At 45.7% G+C, this 12963-nt stretch overlaps 1 protein-coding gene across 2 annotated transcripts; it reads left to right on the top strand.

Moving 5' to 3' along the window:
- Positions 1–463: 463 nt before the first annotated feature.
- On the top strand, positions 464–12022 carry LOC111858127 (spondin-1-like). 2 transcript variants are annotated; one of them, XM_072698698.1, is made up of 11 exons: positions 464–1039; positions 1665–1771; positions 5050–5183; positions 5494–5567; positions 5847–5963; positions 6913–7061; positions 8775–8839; positions 9512–9713; positions 10786–10926; positions 11108–11177; positions 11284–12022. In XM_072698698.1, the coding sequence occupies exons 1-11, from the start codon at positions 844–846 to the stop codon at positions 11628–11630; spliced, it is 1602 nt and encodes a 533-aa protein (XP_072554799.1). In that variant the 5' UTR covers positions 464–843; the 3' UTR covers positions 11631–12022. The 2 variants fall into 2 exon arrangements, with proteins under 2 accessions (XP_072554799.1, XP_072554798.1); XM_072698697.1 differs by having other exon boundaries at positions 11105–11177.
- The last annotated feature ends 941 nt before the right edge of the window (positions 12023–12963 follow it).

The raw sequence follows: 12963 nt of genomic DNA, 5'->3' as shown, positions 1-12963 counted from the left end.
TCAAAATGCCTAATTCACTTTGCCCGATTGCTAGGGAATATGAAATCAAAATTGTCTGATGTCCGAAAAAGATAAACTGCAAAAAAAGTGAATAAAAAAAACAAAACAAAGAAATCCAGGAATCAAATCAAGCACAAAATGACTAAACCGAAACAGGCTTCTGTTGGTCATGTTATATAGGGACACCTTTTGCAGTGGAAAATACCATAATGCTTGGAAAAGCTGAAAATTAAAAAAGGAAAACGGCTCCCAGAATTAGAGCCAGTCATCACAGCAAGAAAACCTGTTACTGTGAATCCTGAAGAACCCGGAGCAGGATAAGACAGAATGTTCTGGGGTAACGTGTGATCACCTGGAGTCTAATTTGCTAGTTGCAATAATAATTTTGTTTAATATTCATTGATTTTGTGTATAAATGACATTTTAAAAGTGTATTAATTCCAAGCACCCGAACTCTATTTCACGTCAGCATCTCCAACGGAACAAATTACCAAAGGCGGGAGCCATGCAAAGAGGCGGTTTTCATGCATTATTAATCGGACTATTTGACTGGTGAATTTGTGAAATTCACTAGCGTAAGGCTGTTTAAATATGCCCCACTCCTTACATTTAGGGACACTGGCGATCTCCTCCTGTGCTTCGCCTATACCAGCGGTGTCGGTCCAGAAAGATGTGTGAATATTACATGTGCAATGGATTCAGGAGCGCTTTCATCGAGATGGTTTCGGTATTTTTATGACAAGTGAAAAACGCCCGAGAAACTGATCGTTTTTTGTTCCCAGTTTGTTTTTCACTCTCGATTTTCTTGCATTAAGTTCCTGGAGAATAAAATAACACTGCACGATGAGCCAAAGTGGGTTAAACGTGCTGTTCCTGTACCTTCTCTCTCATTTTGCGTGCGTGTTTTGCGCTTTGAGTGAAGAGGATGCTTTTTGTGGTAAAATCTTAAGAGCTCCGGCTTTTAGAGGAGGATTTAAGGGGTTTCGCCTGAGAGTGCAGGGAAACCTACATCATTACCGACCTGGAAGCACCTACAGAGGTAATCTTGATTTCATATAAACTTTAGAAGTATGACCCGCTGCATCTCTATTTATCAGTTTATTCCAGTGTAATAGAATTGCTTCAACTCTTCGGCCATATACTTATGACGATAAGTACTTTGATCTATTTCATCAAAAGACAATTAAGTTGAGATGGGACATTCTCAATTTCTCAAAAATTTCTGGCAGATACAGAAAATGTACATTTTAGTTAAATTAATAAAATGTTTCGGATTGATGGATACTTAGCGTTTCCTTTTGTCTCTTTGTTCCTGTCCATCAGGTTATGAGTTATAATGGGTTTCTTTTTTATGTAATTTTATACAAAGTTTGCCGCTTCGTGTGTCGCGAGTAGGCTATATCGTGTTTTGGTTGGGTTGAGCTATAAAACTAAAAGTTGAAAATTTACCAGCCACTATATATGGACCATATGCATGCACTTCAGAGTTTACGTTTTTTTATTCTTTCTTACAAGAATGTGTTATAAAACAATAAGATTAGGAAGAACTGTAAGATTATGGCATTTTAGTGGCACCGTGTTTGCAGCCCGTCAGTCTCAGATTTACATTTTACGCTCATTGTAATCATACGTTTGATTTTTTATTTTTATTTTTTTATCTCCAGTGACTTTGTCAGCGACCGGCTCCGCGTATTTCAGCGGTTATACTCTATTTGCTTTGAAGGAGGGTAAGAAGGGCGAAAATGCGGGCGGTTATGCCGGTACCTTTCAGGTAAGATATTAAAAATACAAAAATTGGGCGCAGTTTGCTATGGCATCTCCAAGGAACACAGTGGTAATAATGAAATTCGACACACGTCTGCAATAATCCTCAGCACAAAATTTAAACAAAAACAATAATTAAAATACGAAATATTCTGATCCTATATATACTACCTGACTTTGCCATCAAAAAGTACTTAACATGAAAAGGGAAAGAATAAAAGCCGATTTAGTGCTGATTCAGTACTTTTACATTATAACCACCCATCTTCATAACCATCGATCACTTTTACACAATATTTAGTCTACATTTAATTTGTCCTTTAAATGTATACGGTTAACCTCTGGTCGGTCCTCTCTTAGGTCAATATTAGGCAGATAGTTCAGATTAAATATGAACTCTGTATGAAATGACTGCTGCCTTGCAGAAATAGAAAGTAGTCAAGGAGCTGTATTTATGGTTATGCTAATGCACTCACATTAAATCATAAAGATGGAAGGTGCAATCTTTTATATTTAGCTGTAAATCTGCTGGGAAGCCAGTGTGGGGTTGATATATTCACACTGTTTAGGTTAGTAAGGACTGTTACGGCTGCCTTTGTACCGAATGGCTGGATGGCAGCTCTTAATGGTGATATATTCCTGAGTGCATGACAAGCCTCCATGCCTCATACAGAGAGTATGCCCCCCCCCCACACACTTCCTGCTTGGAGAGGAAATAGCTCAACATCTACATGTTACCTTCCAGCTGTTCACTGTAGCCATTCGCAGTGACACAAAAGCTCACTAGGAATGTGCATGTTTCAGGGAAATAGTGGAATGAAGTTCAGAGCCATGCATCGGGGACCAATAAGGTTCTCCCACCAAACAGAGGGTGCTCTTGCACTGTTTCCGCAGGTAACATTTGACCGTGACGGCCCGCCACACCAAAATCATTGCCGCCATGGCAAAAAAAAGCACACTTCTGTCCAACCAATCAACCAATCCTACGCTTTGGTGGTGACTTGCTTTGGAAGCTCGATTCCCACCCACAGAGTTCCCGACTCCCATGCATCTGGCGTGACACTCACACTTTCAGACTCTCACACAAGAAATCTTACGGCAAATCTATATTATTCCATTATAAACCTAAGATTAGCTACATGTACATCAAAAGCGTCGGGACTGTTCCCTTAATTCTCACTCTTTATTCACTCTTTATTCACTACACCGATATTAGTTAGGAGGGCACAAAACCATTTATTTTACCACTATGGAAGACTGAGTGGGAATGAAAATGTGTTACATATCTCATGTTGTTAGGCTGAGTCACATACCCAGATAAGCTGTGTGTGGTGCAGTTATGCTGAGTCACATATACAGTTAGGCTGTGTGTGGTGCAGTTATGCTGAGTCACATGCACAGATAGGCTGTGTGTGGTGCAGTTATGCTGAGTCACATGCACAGTTAGACTGTGTGCAGTGAAGCTAGACCGCGTCACATACACAGTTAAGCTGTGTGCAGTGCAGTTAGGCTGAGTCACATGTACAGTTAGGATATGCACAGTGCAGTTAAGCTGTTGTTACATTATTGAGTGCAGCACTGGAGATGGGCAGAGCATTGAGGACTTAATTTAACAACCACTAAAATGTAGTTATAGCTGTCACTAAAAATAAGTTGCCTATATGAATTCATAGAATTATTGTTTGTTTACCTCCATAGACAGAGAGGGAACATGCCATCACTAAACAATAATAACAATGGGGTGATGTCCCCCCCCCCCCCGCCCCATTACATCCACCAAACCTGATCCACAGGAAACACTGTCATCCCTACCAGAAGCGACTCTTAAATGTATAAGTGCTCTGGCTCTGCTTAATCCTAGATTGACAGGCATAGATTTCTGTGGTACATAATAGCTGGGTGTGTAGCGTGACTGCATGTACACCAGCCTGGGTGGATGACAGCCTCCTAGACAAACATAAGGCATTATATGGAGATCAAGAAGATAATGATCAAGCTGTGAGCTTTTCAGCTTCAGGATTAACCAGCTTGATTGGCATGTGTTTTGACTTTGTATGCATGTGTATTTAGGGTGTATCAGTGGGTTGCACTAATGCCACACACCTCCAGTGTTGCCGGTTCGAATCTTCCCTGCTCTGTATGTGTGAAGCTTGCATGCCCTCCCCGTGTCATGCTCCAGTCCCTAGGCGCAGTCCAAAGGCATTCAGCGAGCCTTACCCATGTCTCTAAGGTTCCCATTGTGTTGGTGCCCCGTGATGGACTGGTGTCCCAATCAGGCTGTACGCCCACCAACTTTACCGGCATAGGTTCCAGACCCCCTGTTACCCTGACGAAGACGTAATTGAAATTGGATTGTTTATCCAATTATGCATTTAGATGTTTGGAGATGTCCAGGCTGTCCTGGAACTCTGAGTAGCTTCTTATTTTAACCAGATAGGTTTCAGAAATGTGTTGACCAGCCCTGGCTGTTTTTCCGAATAAGATGAACGATTTAAAATTTAGTGCAGTACCAGTTTGTGTTTAAAAATTTTATAAGCCAGTGAGGACCTCTGAGTTTGATAATCACACCAGTGAGCACACTTTTGTGGTTAATGATTTTTCGCAGCAAATCTGTCATCTATTTGGCTTCAATGATATCTGGGTGACTGGATATTTGACTGGATGCCAAAATTTGGAATCTTCGTGTCTGTAGATCTTTATCACCCCTAGTGGCAGACAAACTCATTCGCACTGCACTTTGGTTGCCGGCCGGCTTTTACTTTACTGAACTTTATAAAGCTGTTTCACCAATATCATGGTGGGGAATGATCTCCATTCTGCCCAGTGACTGACATGTCGGGCTGGATGGGAATGGGGAAGCAGCTTGAGAAGGTTCCGGCTGGTTCTCCGAGACGTGGTGAGAATCGGCGCCAGCCTCCGCACCGAGACACGCTGTAATTTACTGATGCTCTTTGGTGGGCTGGAAGCCTAGGCAGATGGTGACTCCAGGTCTGTGTCACATGCTTTTGGAAAGATCTGAGCCGGTTCCCCCAGCAGAATTTCAGATTGTATCTCACTGCACAGTATTACAGTAAATCAACGTGCGATTATATGCCCCGATTCTAATTAATTACTTAAAATTCCAGACATAGAACACAATTTTTCACAAATTTCCTAACACATTCTTATGAAAGGTCTTCTCCCTTTTCAAATCATATCCAGCCCAAGGTCTCATTTTTTAACAAGAGTTTCAGTTGGTGAAGCTCTGAAACTCCTCATGCTGCTGGAATCCATCTTCATCCACAGGTGATAAATGAGGCCGACTCTCAGTTAATGAGAAGCTGCCCCACCGCCGTGACCGAGATACCCCCCCGGAGGCACACGAAGGTCCACGTGCTCTGGAAGGCACCCCCTGCTGGAACTGGCTGTGTCATCCTGAAGTAGGTCATCATTTAGGGCTAGGACCTTCTGTGAGACCTGCCAGTGGGTTTCTTGGATGTGGTACCATTGGACACCCAAGGGTAAGGGGGTGCTGACCTTCAGTAGGGGTTCCCAACCTTTTGATGACCCGGGACCATGTGGGTCAGGGTTGGGAATCCCTGACCTACATTCACACCCTGCTGTCCTTGTTTCATCAAAGACTGTCTTTTGTCTCAGATTTTTTTCCCATCCAGTTGACATCAGTGGTTAGATGATTCCTTTGCTAGAAGGTAGCTGGTTGTTGTACTAACCAGACCTTGTCCTTCGCAGAGCGAATGTCCTATGGAAGGGGGTCAATTCTTTCCGGAATGGGGCCTTAGTCACCAGGAGGATGTGTGAGGAAGGTATGAGCGTGTGCAGAGAGTGTAACGCACCGTACCGCGCACTGTACCGCGCACTGTACCGCGCACTGTACCACGCACTGTACCGCGCACTGTACCGCGCACTGTACCACGCACTGTACCGCGCACTGTACTGCGCACTGTACCACGCACTGTACCGCGCACTGTACCACGCACTGTACCACGCACTGTACCACGCACTGTACCGCGTAAAGGTGGCCTTGTGGAGAATTCTGCTCCCTCTGGCTGCTGATGACTCCCTATGACTCTGTGCGACGGCAGAGCAGCTTCAGGGGCTGGAGGAGGCCACGCCATCATGCTGCGCCTGTGGGACAGCCATGTACAGACTGACCTTCTACGGGAACTGGTCAGAGGAGCTCCACCCCAAAGATTACCCCAGTGAGTTACAACCAGCGGCCGTCTTTACCACCACTCACTTCATGCATTGCTGTCACTACATTAAATATTAAATAAATGTGTTTGTTATTTAGAAGATGCCGGAAGCAGCATGTTCTGTTAACCATCTAGTTTGCTATGATCTTCTGACTTTTGTTTTTTTAATATTTAGGGGGGGGGGGGGGTGTCATTTGTATGTGATTTTAGGGGGACCTGAAGTCACTTTTTTTGAATGGGGCCCCAGAGAGAACAATCCAGCCCCCCTTTGTTATTTACTTGAGATGCATGGTTACTATATTTATAATAAACATATTCAGTGCAAATTAAATCTGCATCAACTCCAGTTCGGCTCCTGAAAGGTCGTGTCAGTGATATCCACTCGACATCTTCTGGGGTCAGCACACGCTATCGGGGGCTTAGAACTCATTTTGATTGATTAGAACTCTTTGAACACTTCACATGAAAACCTGAGTGATTGATGTTGAAGTGAAATATTTCTAAGAAAATAAGTTCAAAAATCTTCTGTCCTCTCTGCAATAGAATACAGCCTAGCCTTTTGTTCTGTGTAATAATGAAAAATAAGTAATTAATGAAAATCATGACTGACAATAAAAATTAATTGAAAGACAGATGACAATGCTGCACAGAGCCTTTGTGAAAGCGTTGACGAAGCCCACTGGCTCTGCCTTCCAGATTAATTTGGAAATGATTTATGGGTCTTTCTTGGCATTTCTCCAGGAATAGAGCTGCTATTCCAAATCACTTTGTAAAATACGACATTTTAATGGATAAAATTTGAAATAAACAGAAATAGTAAAAATATCACCCAATCCAGCCTTAACATGGTGTAGTTTTCTTCTCCCGCTTGAGTGTCTCTATCCAACAATTCCCAGACTGCACCTGGGCAAGCCTGACTAAAATTGTGTGCTACATTCTTAACATACCCGCACAGAGGTCTCCAGCCATTGGTCGGCCATCATTGGGGCATCACATTCGAGGAGCTACCGGCTGTGGGCGTATGGGGGCTACGCCAGCGAAGGCGTCCAGCAGCTGGCAGAACAGGGGTCCCCTATCAGGATGGAGGAAGAGATCCGAGAGAAGGTGATGTGTGAGCGTGTGACCCCAGCGTGTGTCTAGTGAAAAGATCCAGCAGCCATTCACACACATTCAGTATACTCACATATATTCACTATAATCATATGTATTCACGACACTCTTACATATTCAGTATACTCACATATATTCACTATATTCATATATATTCATAATACTCTTGCACATTAACTATACTCCTACATATTCAGCATACTCACACATATTCACTATATCATATATATTCACGATACTCTCACATATTCACTATACTCACACATATTCACTGTATTCAGACATAATCACAAATGTTTGCTATATTCATACAATTGAGAAAAAACGTGAAAAGGGAAAGAAATGGGTAATGTTATGTTAGGACAGCAGCGTTGCTCAGTGGGTAGTACCATTATCTCAGTCCTGCATTGTTGAGGTTCAAGTCCCACTTCCTCTCTATAGTAATCAATGCCATAGGTCCTTCTGTGAAATTAAATTTGCATTTGGGAGATCAGCATTCTTCAGGCCTCAAGATCCAATACTTTCCTCCACCTCTAGTTCACAACAGAAAAGCTGTTCTGCATAATTTCAGAGGTGGGTGTGATCACAGGAAGGGCTGCAGTACATTTCCGAGGAGGTAGCGTGCCTCTGTGCAGATGTAGACTCTGCATGTCTTTCGGAGGGTGTAGATCTTCTGCCAGTCCTGGATCCTGGTTCTGGGGAAGCCTGGCGCTCCTCCAGCGTGGTGTGAGAGGACAGAATCGCATCTGACCCAAGCGAGCCGTGCTGTGTCCCCCACAACTCCCTGGCTCATTTGCCTAATTAAATTGGGTTAATTCCAGAGGTAATTAACACAGCTATGACAACACAAAGACTACAAGGCTGAGTGCTCTGCAGGACCCCTGATAGCTGGCAGACTCAGGCACCTAGGGTTCTGTAAATTTGCCCCGTAAAAGTGGCATTCCTACCCCCTAGGCAGAGAGCGTGTGTTTTGATCTGTTACAGGAGCCTCCCCCCTTCTGGGCACCGGGATAATTAAAATATGCTTGACATGGTATCTGAGTGTCTGAGAGAGCCGGCATTGCTATCCAGGGTGACACCCACACGCCGCATGCTGCCTCCCCAGTAAACAGTCTGATAAGTTAGAACATAAAAAGGCCACTGAAGAACAGGGAAGGAGACTCAAAGACATTTTATTTGTCGATTAGGCTGAAGTCTCTGACCTAAAACAGGCTCTCTGATTGTCGGAATGGTCACAGAAAGCACCAAAGCGGGCGTACAGATAAATGCCGACAACATGCCCCATTTTGTGCTGGGATTCTCATTCTCACGTTACTCAGGCATGTTTTACCCTGTGGATAATGAAGCTAAACCTTTTCATGTGGGCATTTACATAACGGCCTGAACAGACCAGAACCGCTTAGGCACATTGAGAGATGTTTCATTCCTTCACTCTGCAACCCACTGTGCAATACTGTATATATATTTACTGCCAAATTATCTGACATTCTTGCACTGTAAATGTTTTTTGTCACATATATTATTTGTTGCTGTCTATTAATGTATAAACCTGTAATTTCCTTCAGGATTAATAAAGTCTATCTGTCTGTCTGTCTGTCTGTCTGTCTGTGTCTGTCTGTCTGTGTCTGTCTGTCTGTCTGTCTGTGTGTGTGTGTGTCTGTGTCAGTCAGTCATAGCCAAGGTCTCCTTCTCACTCTGGCCCTGCAGGGTGATGAAATCCTGACTGTCATCAAGGCGAAGGCTCTGTGGCCGGCCTGGCAGCCCCTGGACATGTGAGTACTTGGGTATGCATGAGTACTCGGTCACATGTGAGTACTTGGGTATGCATGAGTACTCGGTCACATGTGAGTACTTGGGTATGCATGAGTACTCGGTCACATGTGAGTACTTGGGTATGCATGAGTACTCGGTCACATGTGAGTACTTGGGTATGCATGAGTACTCGGTCACATGTGAGTACTTGGGTATGCATGAGTACTCGGTCACATGTGAGTACTCGTAGGAGAGAAAAGGTAACAAAACAAACTGCACACTGATAAAATGGTGTCCACTGACACCTTCTTTTTAAGCTAACTATATAAAATAAAATTTACAACAAACACCATGTAAATTGTCTTATGGTAAATTCTATCCACATTTACTTGGTTTTGGTATTTAATTGAAAAACATTGCTATAAATCCTTGTTTTGTGTCATTGTTTATTGTTTATTTATTGTTTACTTGTTGTTTCTGTAACTCCTTTGTTTTTGTTGTTGTTCACTGATGCTGATATTAGGAGTCACCCAAAGAGTTTTCATTGTATATTCAAGTGGGCAATGACAGTAAAGGACTCTGGTTCTAACATCTCGGGCCTGTAAAGGGGATGAAATGGCCCCTGGCAGTGGAATCTCACTGCATGCACTTAATTATAAGAACCCCCCCCCCCATCCACTCTATCTGTGCAGGAGGCCTCCACCCACGGCGGAGTTCCTGGTGGACAGATTACACCACGTGGTGTCTTTCCTGACCATGCTGGGCCCCAGTCCGGACTGGGCGGTGGGGCTCTCCGCCCAGGACCTGTGTACCCAGGAGTGCCGCTGGGTCCAGGAGCTGGTGCGGGATCTGCTGCCCTGGGACGCCGGCGTAGATAGCGGGGTCTCCTACGCGGTGAGAGGGGCGTAGATAGCGGGGTCTCCTACGAGGTGAGAGGGGCGTAGATAGCGGGGTCTCCTACGAGGTGAGAGGGGAGTAGATAGCGGGGTCTCCTACGAGGTGAGAGGGGCGTAGATAGCGGGGTCTCCTACGAGGTGAGAGGGGCGTAGATAACGGGGTCTCCTACGCGGTGAGAGGGGAGTAGATAGCGGGGTCTTCTACGCGGTGAGAGGGGAGTAGATAGCGGAGTCTCCTACGAGGTGAGAGGGGAGTAGATAGCAGGGTCTCCTACGCGGTGAGAGGGGAGTAGATAGCGGGGTCTCCTACGCGGTGAGAGGGGAGTAGATAGCGGGGTCTCCTACGAGGTGAGAGGGGAGTAGATAGCGGGGTCTCCTACGAGGTGAGAGGGGCGTAGATAGCGGGGTCTCCTACGCGGTGAGAGGGGAGTAGATAGCGGGGTCTCCTACGAGGTGAGAGGGGCGTAGATAGCGGGGTCTCCTACGATGTGAGAGGGGAGTAGATAGCGGGGTCTCCTACGAGGTGAGAGGGGCGTAGATAGCGGGGTCTCCTACGAGGTGAGAGGGGAGTAGATAGCAGGGTCTCCTACGAGGTGAGAGGGGAGTAGATAGCGGGGTCTCCTACGATGTGAGAGGCTGGAAGCTCCTCAGCCATGGCAGTTCTGTCATCGGGCATCAACTCCCACGCTCAGAACAGCTCGCTATAACTAGGCCAAGGCAATGTGCCAGACTCTTCCAGAATCTTCCATTTGAGTCTCTCCTATCTCCCGTATCGATATTCCCGGGAGGTTTGTAGGCAAAGCTCCGCTCTCCTTGAACCCTGAGGTTGAGTTTTCTAGTTGTGATTTCTGTTATCATACAACGGTGCTACACAGATGCAAATAATGAATTTCATTGTCAGACACATACTTCAAAAATGCTACCAAAAACAAGGTTTTTTTCACAGTACTGTCGAGCAGCCTCAGTATTCCCTAATGAAAGCGAACCTCTCTGCAGTTTGAGTCCCCATGAAATGACAGCTGGCGCCGCTGCATGATCCACATCTCTCCCCGCTTCTCATTATACTGCAGTCCCCCGCCATGCCCACGGTGCCCCGGGAGAGAATCCGACCCCTGACCAGCCAGGAAAACCCAGCAGGCCCCTTCTACGACCCAGAGGGCAGACCCGCGAAGCCCGCCGCACGCGTGCTGCTGGAGAGAATCGCTAGGAAGGTAGTGCTTTGCTCTTCACTGCAAAGACACTTATAGCAAGAGTGTGACCGTTCCTCAGCAGTATTAATACTCCAGGCTGTCTGAGTAAAAACAAAGTCGCCCCGCAGTGTAAAGGACCAGGGACGCTGCAGTGTGTTTATGGGTGTTGGCTTTTATACGAAGGCGTGTTTCCTGTCAGCAGGGTGAGCAGTGCAGCCTCGCCCAGGCTACTGGTGATGACGTCATCGCGGATGTCAAACAGAGGCAGGAAGGTCGGCGCCCAGACTCAAGCCCAGAGGCCCAGAGGCATGTGATATGATATATCTGAATGATTAATGCAATTGCAGCAGTCACATTAACCTGCCTCCCCCACCCCAGCTAAAGACTGCAGGGTGGGGGCCCGACCTGGATGCAGCAGCCCCTTCCTCGGGGCTCACGCCGCACGCCGCATTCTGGGCGCCAGGCTAGGTGGCGCTCTCAAGCTACGCTGTGCCCTGGCACTGAGAACGGGAGGAGGCATCTGTCCTGGAGTGGGTGGGGCTCCCAGAGCTCGGAACTCGAGGAGTCGGGACGCGGCAGTGGGCAGTAAGCCAACCAGTCATCATCACCATCATCATGCTCATCAGCAACAAGAACATCCTCATGGCCTCATTCAATCTAATAGCAGGATCATCATCCTCTTCAGCAAATTGAGAAGTACTTGTCATGAGAGGACCGGAGGCTGAGTGCAAGCAGCTGCTCTGCTGCCCCCTACTGGTTCTGCTGCAGCATTGCAGGCTGAGAGCAGCATCAGCCTGGTTTTACGTTTTCAGGACACTGATGTTAATAGCTTTTCCCTGTTCATAATAATAATAATAATAATAACGATTATGATAATAATAATAAAGACATATTGGATCTAGAGCCATTTAAAACTCATTTTGACTGCATGATTTAACTAACTAGCCGTGGCAGCAAACTGGTTATTCAGGTCAGTAAGAGAGAACCATATTCTCATAAACAGTTCCCTAAAAAGACAAAGCAGAGGCTGACATAGAAACTGCAGGAAGAGGAATCAGCATGAAGGGATGAAGAGGAAAGCAGCAGCTGAGGAAGAGCAGCAGCACAGAGCCGGTGCCTGGGGAGGGAGGGGTGGGGGGACGGGGGGGGGGGGGGTGCGTCCCAGCTGGCACCCAGTAGCCTCTTTGATACGCTGGAGCTGTTGTGATGAATCTGGCCTTCAGATCAAAGTGCTTTCTGTATCAAGCCAGACCAGATGAAAGGTGCATGTTTGATCGCAGTTGATCAGTTACATTCCCCTGTGCAGCTTAAAATGTGATTCTCTTCCCTGTACCATTTAAAAAAATAGTTTTACAGACATTTCATTTCCTGTTTCTTATTCACTCAATAAACATTAAGTATAATTGCTAGTAACTTTGCTTAATATTGTCTGAGCTAATGATTATGAAGTTTAGCTCATCGAAAATGTGTTTTGGGAAGTTCCGACGGGGGAAACGAGGATGTCAGCCATCGATCGACTTCACCTCCTCCTCATGAGCTGCGTTATAAGGCTTTGGGGTTAAACGAGACACTGATTCAGGCCATAAGCACATTAAACCCACAGTATGTTTCAAAGCGTGACCCCGCGGCTCCCACCTGCAACAACTGAGGGATCATGGCAGCACCAGACATTCAGGGCGCCCCCTACAGGTCAGACTGCAGGGCAGGGCTTGTGAACCACACACCTGTTCACACCATTCGGGAAAGACAGAAGGATGAGAATGTGGAACAGCAGTGTGGGAAACAATCACAGTATCATGAAACTGGAAAAAAATGTGCTTGTGGCGAGATCTGTGTGCCTATTTAGTCTTATTTGCTGTATTATGAACGAAATAGTGTCATTCTCTGTAATTCCGAGCTCGACGTATTTCCCAACATATCCAGCAGATGGGGCCAATTCGCTAAAATTGCATAACATCGCAAGTATTTCCATAAACTGCATGACTGTCCGGATCAAATGTAGGTATGAAGATTGAATATACCTATAGGAGGCGCCTTACACCATACACCTAGAAGAAT

The sequence above is a fragment of the Paramormyrops kingsleyae genome, chromosome 13, assembly GCF_048594095.1.
Source record: "Paramormyrops kingsleyae isolate MSU_618 chromosome 13, PKINGS_0.4, whole genome shotgun sequence".
In the NCBI taxonomy this organism is placed as follows: Eukaryota; Metazoa; Chordata; class Actinopteri; order Osteoglossiformes; family Mormyridae; genus Paramormyrops; species Paramormyrops kingsleyae.
Note: the sequence above shows the minus strand (reverse complement) of the source record. Positions and strands in the feature narration are given on the sequence as shown.